Source organism: Fukomys damarensis, unplaced genomic scaffold (genome assembly GCF_012274545.1).
Source record: "Fukomys damarensis isolate Sample0158 unplaced genomic scaffold, DMR_v1.0_HiC HiC_scaffold_33, whole genome shotgun sequence".
Classification (NCBI taxonomy): Eukaryota; Metazoa; Chordata; class Mammalia; order Rodentia; family Bathyergidae; genus Fukomys; species Fukomys damarensis.
The window spans coordinates 2,130,152-2,148,980 of record NW_022900945.1 but is presented as its reverse complement, the minus strand read 5'-3'; the positions used below and the strand labels follow the sequence as shown (position 1 = coordinate 2,148,980).

General features: G+C 51.3%; 1 protein-coding gene across 1 annotated transcript; it reads right to left on the bottom strand.

Annotated features, from left to right (window-relative positions):
• Nucleotides 1-2: 2 nt before the first annotated feature.
• Nucleotides 3-17,392, bottom strand: Alg6 (ALG6 alpha-1,3-glucosyltransferase; the record flags this gene model as incomplete). The annotated part of the gene is made up of 13 exons (XM_010605229.2): nt 17,232-17,392; nt 14,082-14,166; nt 12,170-12,259; nt 11,318-11,406; nt 10,797-10,879; nt 9,987-10,051; nt 7,247-7,435; nt 6,652-6,787; nt 5,401-5,486; nt 4,490-4,574; nt 2,196-2,266; nt 107-175; nt 3-39 (listed from the first exon to the last, which is right to left on the bottom strand). Coding segments are annotated over exons 1-13 (1,167 nt in total), but the record flags the coding sequence as incomplete, so codon positions are not given.
• Between the last annotated feature and the right edge of the window lie 1,437 nt (nt 17,393-18,829).

Here is an 18,829-nt window from a genome sequence, read left to right as displayed (position 1 = left end):
GGCAGCAGCAGCCCGTCCTTGAGCAGCAGGGGCAGCAGGCTGTGGGGACAGCGGGTGAGGGGCCGTCCGCACATCCCAGGGCGGGATCGGCCCCCGGCCCACTCACCTGAACGTGGACACGAGCAAAAACCAAGCTGACATAAAAGGAACCTCATGTAGCACTAAGCAGACGGGTCTAAAATGAGAAAGGAAAAATGCTTCAGTGTTGCAGGGACGCTCACCAGGCTCATTTTCAAGGGCAGCTTAAAGCCAGAAGCCAGGAAGGGCTCTACTGGGGGACGCTGTTTTTTTTTTTTTCTTTTCATGAATGGGGGCTGGACCCAGGCCCTCACACCAGTCAAGCGCTTTTCCACAGAACTACAGCCCACACTCTTTAATTTGAGACAGTCTCACTGAGTTGCCCAGGCAGGTCTCAAACTTGAGATCCTCCTGCCTCAGCCTCCCAGGGAGCTGAGATTACAGGCGAGCGCCACCATGCCTGGCTGATTCATTTTTTTGGGAACTGAACAAACATGAAGGTGTCGGCTCTTCACGGAAACTGGAACATTGCCATTAATGGAACTTCCCTCCTGCCATACAAACTGCCTCAAGATAAGGATCGGGTGAGGCAGAACCAAACCCCTAGAGAAAGCTTTCTGTATTTCATGCCCCCTGGGAAACAGGAAATGAGCTCCCAAGAGAGTGGTGTTCGAACTTCTGTTTTATGATCATCCACATTATGTACTACTCAGCTAAGTTAAAACTAAAGTCAGGATGTGCCCTGGCCCGTGGGTAGCAGGAGTCCTCAGCACAGCAGAAGGGGTTGCGCCCTGACTAAGGCCAGAGGAGGAGGGGATGGACCTGCCTGGCCCAGCCACAGCTTATGGAGGGGCTGGGCCAGTGAAGAGTACCGAGTTTTCTGCCACATCGATGGCAGTAAGATTGCTCATTAAGCAGTTGAAAGAACCCATCTGCAAGTATTGTCCAGTATTTACATACTGGACAGTGTCGCTACAAGGTTCAGGCTGGCCTCGAACTCATGGCAGTCCTCCTGCCTCAGCCTCCCCAGTGATGGGATTATAGGCGTGCGCCACCACACCTGGCTAGTATTTACTTTTTAACAAAAACTTTTTCATGACAACAGTTGTTGAATAATTGTTGCTATTATTATTTTGACTCTTTTCTAAAGAAAAGAAAAAAAAAAAAAGAAATGCTCTGTAAGAGTTTGAGAGTGACTTTTCCAAGCAGTGTGTGAGACAGAGCCCTGGACCGTACACTAACTGAAATGACTGTGCTAGGAGAGGCCGACAGAGGCCCGTCCATCTCACTGCGTAAATTCATTCCATGCAGAACGGGTTCTTTGGTGAGCACGTGCTAGGTGCTTGATGAACAGTTTGGAGTCTCCTTCCCTTCCTGAGTATTCACTCAGCATTTCGTTAGGAGAACCGAGCCCTGGCCTCAGGCTTCTCACACGCAAGGGTTGCTGTGAAGAGCTGCATCCAACTTTCATCCCCAAGGGCAGGCTCCCTGCTCCTCCTCTCCCTTCCCTCCGAGCCTGCTCCCCGTTTCTTCCCAGACAAAAGCCCGAGCTTCTACATCGTCTGCAACACCCTCTGTGATGCGGCCCGACCTGTGTCAGGGTGAGGCCTGCCCGGTTCAGGCTTCGGAGCTGGAGGTGCGCAGTCCCCAGGTGGCAGCGGCCAAGGGCCCTCCACACGGCCCGGGGCCTGGCCCGGGACCAGTCCACCCTCACGGAGCGAGACACCCTTGCCTGTCGCGGTCACCTGCGTGCCTCTCTGACCAGGAGCCGCTGGGAGGGGCAGGTGTCCGGATGGATGCAAAGCCTGACAGGGAAAAGCGCGACACCCTGATGCCAGCGGTGTGGTCAGGGCTGCGACAGGCCCGAGACCCCGAAGACGGAAGGAGGAAAAGCCACAGGGGAGGCCATACAGGGTGCCCAGAGAATGGCAGAATGGCCTGCGGGGACACCGGGAGCGCTCTGCAGGCCGCTCTGCTTCTCAACACAGAAACCCGGAAGAAAGAGGCAGTCAGTCCGCACGTCTCGTTTAGAGTACACTGTATACAGTAAATTAATAAGTAACTGTGTGCAAGAGATTTATGTGGCTGCATTTTGCATTTAAATTAATTTTCCGTAAATCACAAATTTACCTGTGAACACACAACAGTAAAGACACACTCCAAACATTTCTACTTACAGTGCTACCAACAGAATGGACTTTTCATGTACTTGGAAGGAAAATAAGAAGAACGACAGTGCACAGCTGATCTTGAAGAGAAAGAGAGGAAATGAGGTCAACTGCATGATAAATCTAAAGAAAAATCAGCGAAAGTGAAATCTGGTATTTCAGCTTCATTAGAAGTAAAATATAGACACAGTATGCATAAAACTCTAGTCAGATTTGAAAGTCAACTTGTTTTTTATATTACTGAAGGTGGAACCCAGGGCCTTTGCATTGAGCTACATCCCCAGCCCCTTTTTATATTTTTAATATTGAGCAGGGTCTTGTAAAGCTGCTGAGTTGCCCAGGATGGGCTCAAACTTGAGACCTTCCTGCCTCAGCCTCCCAGTATGAAGGAATACAGGTGTGCACCACCACGCCTGGCTTCAAAATTCTGTCATTGATACTTACTGATACCTCAGATACAACGATCTTACCTTCACCCTCCCTGGCATCTGACAGTTTAAATTAAAAAGCATGCATGAATGCTTTATAAACCCACCTGCTACCTGGGGTTTAAGTAAATCCCTTCCATCTTTCTCTAGAAGTTTGCGTCCGGCACCTGACACAAGGGTCTCTATCAGCCATGCTAGGAGCCGAGGGGCCCTCCCGCACGTACCCACCGCCGGTCCCTGCACCTGGGCTGAGGCTGCTGGTATCCCCACCTGTGCTCACCACGCGCCCACCACAGTGGACCTGGTCCTGCCCCCCAGTCCCAAACTGTCTGCATGTCCGGTGCCCAGCCTTGGGGACACACTGGCTGGACCCAACCCAGGCCCAGTCTCCCTGGTCTCGAAGGCTTCTCAGAATCTACAGTAGCGTCCTCAGTGGACACAGCAGTCGGGGCCCATAGTCCAAGCTACTCAGGAGGCTGAGGCAGGAGGATCACACGAGCCCAGGAGTTCAGGACCCCAATTATAAAAACCAGACAAACAGAGAACATAACAGTGTCCTGTTCCTGACCCCATCCCAGAAGCTTGCTATTCTTTTTTTTTTGGTACTGGGGATTGGAGTCAGGTCCTTGTGCTTGTGAGGCAAGTGCTAGAACCACTGAGCTAAATCCCCAGCCCTACTCAGAGTTTCTTCACAGCACCTCCTACTCCAAGCAAGTTCCTGCTGACAGACTTAGGTTATTTTCCCTCCCCTGCACTGCACGGGAGGCCCTGTGGGCAGCCGAGGCACTGCCTGTCGTTCTAGGGGCACTGGCACCGAGAGGGCACTTGGCAAACTGTACTTGAATACAGCCAGTCAGATCCTCTTGCAGTGCCAGACTGCAGCCACCTCCCTTACACATTCATACTGAGGGACAACTCGACCAGCTGGAATGAAAGGAAATTCAGAGATGATTATAATGAGATTTTTTTTTTTCTTTTTGTGGTACCAGGGATCGAACTCAGGACCATTGCTGAGCTAAACCCCTAGCGAGAAATGTTTTGAAAGCTCTCATGAGCCAGGTGGTGGCCACGACTCTGATCTCAGCACTTGGGAGACTGTGGCCGAAGGATCCCTGTGAGTTTGAGGCCAGTCTGAACTACATAATGAGACCCTGATTTTAAAAAAAATTAAAAAAACTAACTAAATAGAGCTCTCAGAAGTACACAATCAGCCAGGCAATTAGCTCAGTGGTTCTGCCGCCTGCTTTGCAAGCAAGCGTAAGGACCAGAGTTCGATCCCAGGTACCAAGAAAAAAAAAAGTATCAAACCAGTATCAGAAACTAACAAAAATCACTGTTTTAACACAGCAGCTTGTATTAAAATATATCAAACACTAAAACTAGGAAATTGAAAAAAGAACACTTTTCTGGCCTCGGGCCCCAGGCGGCTCACTCAGCAGGCCAGCGTTCTCTGGGGCTCGGAGAGCAGCGTGCAGCCCAAGATGCTCCATTCCCTCCACAGTGCTCCTCTCCCTCCCCTGGCTCGGCTGCGCTCGGCAGTTCAGTGTTCGCCATGTTTCACAGATGTCTTTAAACGTCACTTTGTAGACCCAGGCACACACAAGACCTTGGATTCCACAGAAACACACGCAGGGGGAACTCAAGAGCCTGCTCAGAAATCCTGTGCCACAGCAAATGCCCATCACCAGCTCCAAACTGACAGCAGCCAGGCTGCGCCAGGGCCTCACTGAGGCGTCCCCAGCTCCACACCAGCGCACAGGGCCAGGCAGGGATGAGATGGAGGCCGCACAGGGCAAGGGTGCCATCTTCCCGCTCGGGAATCCTACACCGCTCAGAGGTAGCAGGAGTCAAGAATCTAAGCAATGACAAACTTACCAGAGCAAATCTGAACCCTCTGGGAGAGGGATGAAGGGTCAGTTTTATACAGGCTGGAAGCAAGCTCAAAAGCGTAAAGCAAAAGCTGGAAAAGGAACAAAAATAAAGTGTGTCTGTTTACTTTGTACAGGTTTAAGTCCAGCTAAAACTTTTTTTTTTCTATTCTTTTTTTTTGGGGGGGGGTACCAGGAATCGAACTCAGGCCTGTTGTGCTTGCAAGGCAGGTGGCAAAACCACTGAGCTAAATCCCTGGCCCAAAACATTTTTTAAAATATAAAGATGACATTATCAGTTTAAGTTAGTCTCAAATTAAAATTTAACAAGTAATATACACAGTAAAATACACATATTCTTTCACACATGATTTTGATAAAGAATAAAACATATGACACTAAACACAACTTGTTTAATACTTAACATCACGTACAGAAAAGGTACAAAAAGCGAGGAGGTCCATCATCAAAAGCTCAAAATAAGGAAACTAAGCGAGGCAGAAATAGACGGCTGTGTTCCGCACTCAGGCTTGCTCACCCCACTCTGGCCATCCTGGCCGCATCCAGCAGAGGGGACCGCGCTCGGCCCCGTGCCAGGAGAGAGGGCCCCGGTCACCTCTGCCTCACAGTGCCACACGGGCTGTGAGGACAGACAAGGGACACAGCGCCCAGCATGAAGCGCAGCTCCTCACGGTCCCCTTGGTCCCCACATGCCTCAGACCACCGCAAGCACCCGTGTAACGGCCACACACGTGCACACGTGTGCACAGTACACGGTCGTCTGCACCTTGTTCCGCTGTCTGGCTCACCCTGGACCACGCCACTGCCGGTCACGACTCCAAGACAGCAGGAAGTCGTGCTCAGCAGCCCTTCGCGAAGGAGGAAACTGCAGGCAGAGGGTGCGACAGCCCCGCTCACCTGATCAGTATCTGAGTGTCTCGCGGCAGCAGGTCCTTAATCTTCACGAAGATGTTGACGCTGCACCAGACACTGGCCACTTTATCCTTGAAAGACATTTGCTGGTTTTACATTTTGGAATAATTGAAAGAAATACGACAGCCCATGAAGCGTAAGCCATCATCTCTACGTAAGCACTGAGACGTGCGAAGCTTGCACCTCGAAGTGGGTTAAGCTCTTTCAGCAGTAAACACGCGTCCCCTCCCTCCCTCGCGTGTCTTCTTTTATAGTGGGAATTAATTAGCCAGCCACGACCCAGACAGCCCCGAGAAATATGAAATTTTTTCAAAGAGCAGTACATTATCCCTAAATACTGAATTTATTCCTTTGGCAATTTTTCTAAACCTTTTACCCCCTGCTTTGTACGACACATTACCTTGCACCCTTCTCATTACATATCTGAAGTTGTTATTTATTTAGTCACCTACTGGGTACCAGCAATGACAAGAGCTAATCGCTTATAAATCAAGGCATTAAAAAAACCTTAGCAGTTGTGCTAGGATCATTTTCAAAATTAGTAACCACATCGCTCGTAAAGCCGCCGTCTACACAGCTGATGACTCGGCTTGGGCCTGACACCCAGACATCATCGCCAGCAGCTGGCCCGCATCCTTCCCCGCCAGATCCCAGGCAGGGCAGGAGTGACAGTCACGTCACTGAACGTGTGCGCGTGACAGAACGGAGGGCATGCTCGAGGCGCTGTGAGGAGGGCTCAGGCGACGACCCCGAGGGACCGAACCGCGGCCACCACGACCACACCCCCGCCGTGTCCCATGCCTGTCAACGAGATGGGCTCCAGACACGGTTATGTGCGAGTCAGAAAGACAGACTGGCTCTACACTCTCTTTAAAAAGAAACGTTATTCTGAAGCAAATCATCTACAAATATGTTGTCTCTAACTTTATTAAAAGGCCTCTTTGTTTCAGAAAAGTGGTTTCATTACTAAATCTAAATGATCGAATTATTCATGTAATGAAAGTTGAACCAGAGCGACTAAAGTAGCATTAAGTGAAACTCTACTGTGGCTGAGCGCTACAGATCCTGTGAGGCAGGACGAGATCGCTCTGAAGCAAACACCGTTACCAGCTGAACAAGTACTTCCTGAGTCTAAGAGGAGAATCTGCAGCTACGAATAGGGCCCCCGCCCGCCCGCCCGCTCCCCTCCCTGCGCGGGGCCTGCGAGCTGCCTGTGACAAGGACGCTTCCACGTGCCTCAAACAGCCCTCGCTCCACGGGGAAGAGGCGTCTGACCACCTGCAGGGTCTGCTCCCTCTCGCTGAAGAACGGCAGCCAGCAGAGAGCGAAGGAAGCCACCACGGTGCCCACCAGCTTCAGCAGCAAGCCCAGCCTGGAGGAGAAGGGAGTGAGCCGGGAGCCGGGAGTCAGGGGCCCTTGGGGGACAATGGGGACAGGCGAGGAGCGAGATCTGCCCGTGACAGACGCGGCCTTCGCCACCCTCACTACCGCTTCGCGTAAACGCCAGTGCTGCAGGGTTAAAGGGCGTGATGGGGGCTACACGGGGCCAGGCTTCCTAATGCCTATGTGCTGCCCCAGAGGTGACGGGGACCCGACAGCGCCCAGAAAAGCAGTCTGTGCCGCTGCTGGTCAGTGGCTGAGCAGCAGATCGCACTGCGCAGGTCAGGAAGATTTAAGAGTTCAGAGCGCGACTTCATCACTTTCTTCCCATTCCTTTATGGCCAACACATTTCTAAGAAATCGCCCAAAGGCAAAGGGAAAGGACACTTCCTCCAGTAAGTCTGCCAAATACATCTTTGCCATAAAACGGAACTGTTTAAAGGGCACTCACCCCTTTCCTTTGAGGCCTTTCTGAAAACACTTGCCAAGTAAAAAGCAAAAAAATGGCAAGGAATGGTAAAGTTCCATCTGTTTGTAATTTAGCGCTAAACAAAAGGCCAGTGACCCCAGCAGGTCCCAGTCACAAGACACGCCGAGGACACCCCACAGGGCGAAGCCAAGACTCACAGAGTTGTACCTGCGTCGATGCTAAGGAAGCCGGCTCGGTAGGTGAGAGACGCACACGCCACAGTCACACACAGGCACAGCGCGCCCGCAGCAGCGCACCCGAGCGCACAGCGAGCCTGCGGCTGAGCAGCAACTGCCGTCCTGAGAGTCAGAGAGCTCTAGGAGACGGAGCTTTGTCACGGCTTACCACGACAGCACACGAGACCCAGAGACGACAGAGCTCGCACAGTGAGGACAAAGACTGACTGCAGTCAACGCAGCTCCTGCACAACGGGAATCAAGAAAATAAAGGGCCACAAGAACAGGAGGAAGAAAAAGCTAATTAGAGCGACAAGACATGCTTAGCAAATGAAATTTAATAGCCACGTTCAAGGTAAAGACAGCACAATTTCTAAATCACCAAAGTCAGAGACGTCGAGACGGAGATTAAAGAGCTAACATCATCCAATAAGCGCAGCAAAAGAATGGGAAAATTAGCGAAGACAGAGAATCTGCAGAACTGCTAGCACGAGTCCACACTAAGTGGATCCAAGCGTCCAGAAGGGCACTGAAGAACACACTGGGCTGGGCAAGGCACCGGAGAACGCAAGGGCCCAAAAGGTCAGCAGCAGCAGCAGCAGCAGCGCCACCACAGAGTGAGCAGAAGGGTTACCAGAAATGATGGACAGAAGCCTGGGGGCTCGCACGCCTGCCTGAGATGGCGCCATGCTCTCAACAGGGAGTGACCAAGAACCAGGCCTGGTACGGACCACAATCAACGACTCCAACCATTAGAAACACATGCGACTCCAACCATTAGAAACACATGTGCACAAAGAGGTATCTGTAAGAATATCCAATCCCAGGGCTGGGGATTGAGTTCAGTGGTTCAGGCACCTGCCTCACAATCGCAAGGACCCGAGTTCAAAAATCCCCGGTACCAAAAAAAAAAAAAAAAAAAAAAAAAAAAGAATATCCAATCCCACCTCCTCAGGAGGCTGAAGCAGGAGGATCACAAATTTGAGGCCAGCCGGAACAAGTTAGGGAGACCTTTCTGAAAACTAAAATAATGAGGACACAGCTCAGTGGCATAGTACCTGCCTGGCATACCTATACCTTGCTTGGTTTTAATCCCTTATACTACAATAAAACTGTCCAAACTCTGGACACAACCCAGATGCCGCTCACTAACAGAATTACGTCTATTTGTGCAATGGAATCCTGTAAGGAATGAAAGTGAAAAAACTAAAACTATCTTCAACTACATAAATAAGTCTCACAAAATGGAGTGACCAAAACATCCAACCCAGAAAAATACCTGCAGTGCTGTCATTTCTTTATAGCTGGGACCTACAGGAATACTGGCAGTTTGCTGTGGCTTAGGTCTGGATGTCCCCCAAAGCCCCATGTGTTCAAGGTGGGGCTTCTGGAAGATGGTCATGGGGTTCCAGAGGTGGGGTCTGGTCGCTAGAGGCGTGGCCTGGAAGCTGCACTTCCCTCCTCGGCTCCTCCCTCCTGCTCTGTGTCCCGGCTGCCTGGCCCTTGCGCCACGCCCTCCTGCCTTGGGGCCACTGACCCCCGCACAACCGTGGGCCGAGCACCTCTCCTCCAGGCTGTGGGTGTCAGGAGTGGCTCAGCATGGGGAAGCAACTGAGACGCAGTCAGAATGAGCGAACAGCGGAAGAAGTACCCGGGAGGTGCACAACGGTACGCAGTGCTCTTAGATTCTGGCAGTGTCATTGCTCGGCCGCACATTCATGTTGTCACAGTTCTCTGTGCAGACGTCCTATCTCAAAGTAGCTATGGTTTTGAAAATCTGGCAAGTAACATGGTTCTCGATGTCAATGCATTGGAAAGACATGATCCTACAAACAATACCCCTCAAAACCCTAACTTAGGAAAAGCGAACAGAGTAAAATACGTGTGGTAAAAACCATCACAGATCTGAGTATCTTTTGCAAGTTCTTCTTAGAGTACTTTTAAATGTTATTATAACTGAAAAAGATTAGCACCAAAAGGAAAAGCTGTTAATTAACCAGTCATGTTGCGGTGACCTGGAACTCATTATGTAGCTCAGGCTGGTCTCAAACTCACCATGATCCTCCTGCCTCAACCCCCTGAGTGCTGGGATTACAGGCGTGCGCCACGCCTGGCATCAGTGTTTCTTATTATATCATAAAAAGGCAGAAAAGCCGCATGATTTAATTTATTTAGTAAGAGTTTCCTAAAGCTTCAAGCTACCCGTTAGAGAAACATTGTGTCATGGCTTAAAAACCTTAAGACAGTTGTCCTCTTCTTCAGAGTGACACAAATACAAGACGACGCACCACACCTTGGACGACCCGGACAGCGTGACCACACTTGGCACCCTTCTGCCAGCCCCACGGAGAGCTCACCAGTTAACCTGTTCCCAAGCTGAGCAGAGAGGACAAAGGAACTCTGCTGATGGAAGCTGTGCTTTCCTCGTCACAAGTCTGGAGAGCAGACTTTTTCCCATCATGGGGAACACAGCAGCTCAAACAGGAAGCGACCACTGACAACATGCACGGGCCTGGAATTCAGGCTACGCAACCAGAAAAGGATACTGGAAATGCCCATGGTCAATAAGAATGAGGCCTGGGTACAGCAGGATGCAGAGGGCGTTGGCGACCTGTGAAGACAGACACTGTGAGGAGAAGCCTCCGCCACCGGGACACGGGCCAGGGGACGTGGGGCGGCCTTTTGTCCACGGAGCCACGTCCAGCAGACTGGACACTCAGGTCACGTGGAGTGGCACGGGGCACTTCAGAAGAGGGTGATCCCCGAAGAGCACGTGTCTGAAGGAGCACTTTCAGACAAACACGTCAGGGAAATGAACCTGCCCGTGTGGTCCAGGAAAAGTTGATAACGGTGACTAGGAGAGGATAACAGCAACTTTCCAAAATGCCTTTCAGCTTAGTAATCCTGAAAAACCAGCCCCAAATTCAGATGCACCAGTTAAATAATAAATGCAGCACGGTGTGCAGTGCACCAGTATGTAACTTCTGAGATAATCAGTGTAGAGTAAGTTGGTGCTTTCTAAATGGAAACTGACAGAAGATAGAACGCTCCTCATTGTTCTAGCTATTCCCTAGATTATGGCTTAAGGTGTATCATTACTACACGGATTTAAAAAAAAACACTACAAGTTGGGTGAGGTGGCGCCTGCCTGTCATCTTAGCTCTCTAGGAGGCTGAGGCAAGAGGACTGCAAGTTCGAGCCCAGCCTGGAGAACTTGGCAAGACTGTCTTGAAATTTTAAAAAAGGGCTGGGGATGTAGCTCAGCACAAAGGCCCCAGGTTCAATAGCCACTACTGCAAACAAACAAAGGAACGAACCGTTATGGAGACAAAATGTCAGACTGCTTTCAAGCTTACCTTTTTCTTAGTTGAGATTTCTTTTAAACAACAGCAGTACAAAACCACTGCAGGAATGTAAATCATCACATCGGCGACTAAAACTGAAAAGACAAGCAGATACTCTTGACATGCCTGCGTCAGGGCCCACCATTGCCTTCCCGCAGCCTAAGGCACCACGTGTCACAAGCCCTATGTGCACACAATGTCTCTCTGTCCTCACTTGGACTTAAAAATGCGGACACAGCTAGGCATGGTGGCGCACGCCTGAGGCCGAAGCACTCTAGGAGGCTGAGGCAGGAGGATCACAGGATTGAGGTTTGGGCAACTGAGCAAGATCCTCCATCAAAACAAAGCATTTAAAAGGTAGGGTGAGCTCAGCGGCCCAGCACCTGCCTGGCAACCACAGGACCCTGGGCTCAATCCCCACCACTGCAAAAGGTTCAGGGGGAGAGAGGGGAAAGGATGAACAAGAACAGCACTTGGATCCGTTGGTCCAGAACACCCAAACACGTGGCTGCCAGCCCTCCCACGCCCTTTACCTGTGGTGCGCATGAAGAGCTTGTGCGCTGGACTCTCGTGCCCCCGCGACGTGTGCAGCGCCACCCAGGCGGGGTTGATGCGCTCTGCCCTGCCGACCAAAACACAAATGCGCTCAGCCACCACCGCCCAGCAGGAAGGCCCTGGGCACACGTGCACCTCAAGATAAAATGACTGCGCCTCTAACCCCGGGTGGCACAGCCCCGGGTCCACGGCCCTGTCCACACCCCTCAGCACACAGCGAGGAGAGAGAGAGAGAGAGAGAGAAACTGCAATAATGAAACAAGGGGCTGCTTTCAGTCTGTGCGGTGAAGAAGCCCTCCAACTTCTGCTGACAAAAGTCTCCAGTCGGAGGCGAGACCCTACGGGAGAGGGAGCCCCATTTCTGTCAGAACAGAGCCTCGCCCTCCAACCAGAGGAGGAGCTCCGGTCCCGATCTCAAGTCAGAAGTGAAACCAAGGAGGCGCCAGGGTCCAAGGGCACCGAGTCCGCACCCCTGGACCTCTATTTTCACCTACTCTGGCTCATCCCAGGAAAAAGCTCTGTAACCGATACTAGAATAGTTCTTGGTGTCAACCGGCAACATCTCCACACCCAAACAAAGCTAAGGTTTTGCATTTCTTTTTTTTTTTAAGTTTTTAAATTTTATTTTAACGTGGTACAGGTAGATATTAATAAAGAAAATATAAAAACCACTCTTCTATGAAAAAAATAAAATTTCATGCCCTCCAGAGACAGTACGTGTATGTTCAAACTGGGTTACCGATCTTAAAACCCACTTGTGATAAATAAAGCCACAGTGGCTTCCTCGCAGTCCCAGCTGCAGGAGAGCAGGACCCGAACACAGGACTCACACGAAAGCGCACAGCAGACTGTGGTACGCCGTGAGCGGTGGGTAGTCCAGCCCCCAGTACTGCAGGTCGTTCTCGCTGCTGTTGAAATACCTGGGAAGGGAGAGAGCGCTCGATCATCAGTGTTCAGGGGACAGGTGTGTGTAACGCCTCACAGCATTTAAATTATCAGAGCTAAGCTTAGCAGTCTTGGCAATGGCCGCAACATACACAAACCCGAGCTCCCCGGCAGACAGGCCTGGGTCCCCTGCGGCTCACACAGCAAGAAGTACACCACAAAAAAGACAGGGTGCGTCTGATAATCTTCAAAATGAGAGAAATGGTGTTTCTAAACAATCATAATGTAACAAAGTAAGAAATCGATTTCAAAGAACACGCAAAGATTTGATTTATAGGAAGAACTATCTCATGAATCAGAGAGGTTCTATGTTTTTGGTTTTTGTCTTGTTCTGCGATTGAAACCTGGACCTTCACACGGAGCTATGTGCACAGCTCTTTATTTTTTATTTTGAGACAGGGTCTCACTAGGTTGCCAAGTTGCCCAGGCTGGGCTTGAACTCACGGTGATCCTCCTGCCTCAGCCTCCCAGGGTGCTGAGATTACAGGTGTGCGCCATCCCGCTGGCTTGGGACAGGTAGGTTCTGAGTAAGACTGTTTCAGCCGGTATGTAATGACAGCCCACTGTGGGCAAGGTTCTGGGGATGAAAGAAGAAATTAGGCCTGATGTTCCTAACTTGCCAGGCTCCTCCGGTCAGCTCAACTGTGAAGGGACAGCGTGCAACTGCTGTGACGCAGGGACCGACACCGTTAGGCACTGCCCCGCCGCCAGCCGTGCGCCTGTCACCAGACTGCAGAGTGGCAGAGTGCACCTGTACCCCAGCCATCCAGGGGCCAGTGCAGGAGGACCCAAGTGCAAGCCCAGCCTGGGAACTCCGTGAGACCTGCCTCCAGATGAGAGGACAAAGGGCTGGGGACAGTCACCCGGCACACTCTGGAGTCGGGCCCAGGCCCATAAAAAGCTCAAGTTAGCATTCAACACGACACGTTAAGTGACTCCTCCCTCACACTCGGGAAGTTGCTCTTCTCCGGGCCGGGGCAGGGAGGCAGTGGGGCTCCCGACAGTGGGCCCACAGCAGCCAGGGCCACTGCCCGCCAGTCGCCCCGGGCTCCACCGCACACCACTGGGAGGCGCCAGGCCAGACCCAAAATATGCGAAACCCTGAGCAGCTGGGCACAGACTGCTATGCTGGGTGCTGGACACATTCACGCACACAACTTGGTCTGCTTTTCTGCATTGGAACACGAACACCAGCTTTCATTTACTTAACCTGGAGACTCCCTGGAGATAAGAAAAAGAGGCACCGACGCAGTAAAGTGTGAGCACGAAACCACGCACATTGAGAAGCAAGCACTGATGGGGCAGAGGAAAAGTGGGGTCCACTTTAGTTTCCTGATTAACGTTTTCACCCTAGATTAAAATGTTAGAACCAGGCTTGGCGGTGCACACCTGTGATGCTACGACTCAGGAGACTGAGGCAGGAGGATCTGCAGTAGCGGCCAGTGTGGACTATGCAGCAAGACCCTGCCTCAAAAGTACCCTGAATTCTACGGTGCTCTCTGAGCTCTGAGAACAGAAGGTCCCACAGATGCTGTGCCCCGAACCCGGTGACACACAGTGGAAGCTACGGAGGCCAGCTCAGTGCTGCCTCAGACACGCAGTACAGGGGCAGGAGTATGCAGGTGTCTTCCTGGGCAGCCTTCCCAGCTGCACAAGCTTAGCCTTGCAGCCCAGCTAGCACACGCTGGAGCACACAGTACCCAGGGCGAAGAAGAGGTGCGGGGTGCCCGGAGGGAGAAGACAGGGCCCTCCGCAATAGCTTCAGAGAAGGAGGCAACGCCAGTGAGGTTTCCGTACCACTGTCTGAGCGGTAAGTTCACAGTGACCTCCTGCCAGTGTCTCTGAGCTTCGTAATCCCCAAACAGCGGCGGTTTCCCAGCACCTATGACGGGAAAGAGGGACGGGGTTAGGGGCCTGGCTCCGGGCGGTGCCTCCCGAGGACCCGGCTCGAGGGGACAGGAGCTGTGACCCACCTCGTCCCCCAGCTCCCGCAGTAGGAAGCACAGGGAGCTGGGGAAGGAAAAGCCGCAACAGGCGTCTGGGTCATGCTCCCGTCCTGCGAACACTGGTCAGCCCTGCTGTCCACCGAGGGCCACTACGGGGCGACAGCTTGGGAATCGCCTCGGAGGCTTTTACAGACCAAGCCGGCCGGTACGGAATGGAGACCGTTAGAGAATCGCGTCAGGCTTTGCTCTCCTGACTACATAAAATAGGCAGTCTGCAGCTCAGTCCGCATTTCAAAACTGTAAAAAGGGACAAAGCCTTCCCTGTCCGACCCTGGCCACCGCAGGACAGTGGCACCAAGGCTGGAGGCCGAGGGTGCTGCCGGCTCACCCTGACGCACCGCCTGGAGCCTGGGGATGGCGGGCGTGGAGGGCAGCTTCACCCAAGTCCTCCAGGACTGGTGCTAACTACTGCCCGCTCCTAACGCGTGTCCCCTAGGTACCACCCAGTCCTGCAACTGTACAACTTCCTGATGCCCCCCAGAGAAACACAGGTCCTAAGACAGAACGCTAGTCTAGAGTTCAAAGGAAGCTTCCTGCTGGGCATGGAGCTAGTTAAACAGCTGCTTTGCTAGGGGCACACATAGTGGTGCGTGCCTGAAAACCCAGGCCTTGGAGGCTGAGGCAGGAGGATAGCCTAGTCTGACCTGCCTGGGCTGCATAGTAAGACTCTGTCTCCAAATAAAAACAAAAACAGCACCCATGTTTACAGTGACACAGTTTGTAATAGCTAAATCTTGGAAACAACCCAAATACCCATCAACTGACGAATGGATAAAGATGGAGTTTTTCTATATAATGAAGTACTACTCAGCCATAAAGAAGGACAAACTCGACACATTTATAGCTAAACGGATGCATCTTGAAGAGACTGAAACAAATCGGACATGCGTGTGTAAATATCCCATCATCTAACCTAAGAAACTGAATATGTAAAAAGGGACCAAAATGCATGACAGAAAATTCAAAGTAAGAAAAAATCATTCGGTAGGAAAGAGGAACTAAAGACAGGGGAGAGGAAATGAACAAAGGAAAAAGTAAAAAATAAGGAAAGTATGGAAATGGGCCTTTAGCAAACAAGAAAAAGAAAGAGGGGTTGAAGGGAGGGGAGGGAAACGAGAAAAAAAGGAATCGAGAGACAGCATGTAAAGGTACAAACTCCCTATGATGAATGTGATCATTATGTAAATCTAAATTGTACCAAGAAAATTAGAACTGGAAAAAAAATCTTTTTAAACAAAAAACGAAAACATTAACCCCCCAAAATAATAACCTGCAGTATTTTTTTAAAAGTGGGCCGGGGATTTAGCCCACAGTGGTTCCGCTGCCTGCCTCACAAGCACCAGGATGTGAGTTCGATCCCTAGTACCAGAAAATATATACCCACACATATATACATATATATATATGTTATATGTTTTTTTAAAGGCCAAGAATTCCGCAATGAATGAACTATTTTCCACGTGTACCTGTATGAGTGTGCATGTGAGTACGTGCACAAGCGCGTGGGTGGGTGTGTACGTTTCCATTTCATAAACCACTGGATGCGGCTTCTTTTAGGGGAAAGAAGGCGTTGATTTTTATTTTTCATGTGTTTAGTTTTGGTTTTGGACCACTGGGATAACAAAAGTCAGAGAGGATCTTAAGTAGTTTCCTATTACTCAAAAAATCCAACATCCGGATTTCTGAAACTGCACTGGGCCTGAGGTCAACACGGAAGAACGTATTACCAGTCCCTAACAAAGAGTGGAAGCGTGGACCAAGTTTCTACCCAGTCTGACCGACTTCAATACAGTCAGCTGACACTGCTATGCAATCAGTACTTCAGTTTTAAAAACTGCTGAAGTGACCTTAGAGCGACCAAACGGCAGCCCCGCGGTACCTGGGGGAGCTGCTCTCAGAAGGGCACAGAGCACCCCTGGCCGGCGGAGATGAATCCCAAAGCTCGTTCACAGGGCGGGCGGAAGCAGCGCGGAAACACCTGCGCGCGGCCTCGCCTCTGCGGCACCGGAACCGCCAGAACCGGCCCAACCCGCCTCGCAGACCTCACCTCTTTCCCAACAGCGCCTATTTCACGCCGCCTTCGCACTGAAATTGTAAACATTCACAAGAAGAAAATGTGGCTAATATTTTCCATAATAAAAACTGGCTTTTGCATGTTCCCCGCGAGAACTTATAAATCCTTACAAACAGCAACAGCTGAGAGAAACAAAGTCATAATTTAGCAGTGATCCGGACCTGGCAAAAACTGATTCTCTACGACTTTCTCCTCCTACTCACCCAATGCAGCTAATTATTCGAATAAGCGAGGTCCTTAATGGAGAGACACTGGTAACACTTGGGACCGAGCACAAAGGAGTCACGATTTCCGAGAGAAACTGCAAAGAGCCCTAAGATCAGCATCTGCCTACTGCCCATAGCAGTCACTTCTCTCGCCCTACGCACAGCCCAGCCACACTGCACCCCTCACCACACTCCCGCCTCCAGCTGTGAGCTTACAACCGCTTCTCAAGCTGCAGGGTTCCGTTGGAAGGCATTTGCTCTCTACCACGAAGCATACATTTGTTTCATTAAATGTTTAAATGTATTTTCTCTTTCTTTAAAGTATCTTCTTGACCACAAAAATAAATTCCTGAAATCCCTTCCTCAGTCAGAAAACTACAAACTGTTACCAAAAAACAAAAACAAAAAAACCATAAAACACCAATTCAAAGGAATATTTATTTACTTTTGTGTACGTGTGTGTGCGTGTGCGTGTGTGTGTGTGTGTGTGTGTGTGTGTGTGTGTGTGTGTGGCTGCACCCTTGCCAGACACTTGCTAGTTTGTTTGAGATGGAGTCTCACTACGTATTCCAAGCGGGCCGACCTCAGCCTCCCAGCCCTGGATGACAGGCATGCACCTCACCTCGGCATTTTCCCGCTAGAAATGGTGAAATAACAGTACCTGAGTAGGAATGGAGCGAGACAGCCCACCGCACCGTCAGGGCCAGCAGGACCACCACCGCCGTCCAGGGCCATTTCTCCATACTCTTCCCGGCTCCGCTGCCAAAGTCTCTACCACACAGCCGTCCTTATTTTCTTGATCAGAGAAGTATCATCACGCGTCTGGAATTAGGAGTTGGGAGAGATTCTAAGTGCCGCTCCTGATGTGAAGAACACGGGGGAAGGAACACCAGGGTTCACCTGAGCAGAAACCTCCACAGCAAGTCCAGGGAGCCCAGGAAAAGGTGGGGAATGGGGGTGCCGGCAGGGCCGAGGAGAGGGAAGAGGGTGGCTCCAAATTCCGTACTCCTTAGTCCTCTACTTACAAACTGTGCTTCAGCCAGAGGCTGTAGTACACACCTGTAATTCCAGGGCTTTACAAGGCTGAGGCAGGAGGGTCTCATGTTTGAGCCCTTGTGGGGCAACTTTGTGAAACCTCAACTTAAAAAAGTGCCGGGGATGTTGCTCAGGTTGAAGGCCCTGGCTTTAATCCCTAGCACCCAAAGAAAGTAGCTCTCCCTATAAAATGTGACCCCCTATACCCAAAGACACAGCAAAGATTTCCTTCTCAAGTATCTCCGTGTGTCCCCCTTCCACAGCGCAGATGGCCATGAGGGGGCGGGGTCCTGGTCTTGCGTACAGAGCAAAGGGGTTCCGCCTTCATATTTACTTCCCCTACGCGCTCTTCAGTTTTACTTTGCTTCCAAAATGCATTTGCATTAATCACACCAACTTCCCATCTCAGAGAAATAAGGCTTTGCAAGAGTCACTGAGAGCCCAAACTTTAGGAAAACACAAACGCAGTAAAAGCCATCCGTTCACTTCCTTATGTGGTTCTTTTTCCTTTCTTTCCTTAGAAGGGGTTTAAAACTAAGAAGGCTGGGCAGGGTGGCACAAGCCTGTAAGCCCAGCACTGGGGAGGCTGAGGCAGGACAGCCTGGATTATGTAACACAACTCTTAGAAAGGCCCTCCCAGGGGAGCCCTTTTCATCACCTCCCGGCTTTGCTCCCCCAGGTCACCTCTTCCCTGAGTTCCACTTTGAGGCAGTGCTGGGGATCGAACTCAGCCTCCTCCTGCGTGCTAGCGAAGTGACTGCGGAGTCACACCCCAGCCTCTCTTTTGAGGCAGTGTCTCGCTATGGAGCCGAGCCTGGACTTGAACTCACAGCGATGCTACTGCCTCGGCCTCCTCAGTGCTGGGATTACAGCCTGTACCACCACGCCCGGCTCCTGGGAGGCTGTGGGCGCCCCCGGTGCTGTTTCTTGCCTTGAGGGGTGGCTAAGAGATGCCTTTACAGTGCGATGACCTGACATGTGACAACCCGTACACTCTCTCCACGTGTCACCTCCTCAAAATTGAACCGGACAGGAGTCTGGAGTGGGCACGGAGGTGAGCGGTGCACGACTGGAACCAGCGCTCTGAGGCTGAGGCAGGAGGATGCCCAGCCCAGGCCAGCTTGGGAAGTTGGCCCTGTCTCAAAATCCAGCGGGGCGCGTGTGCGGCCGCGTCGCGCAGTGGGAGGCGAGGGACTGGCTCACTACCCTGCCCGCCGCAGTCCG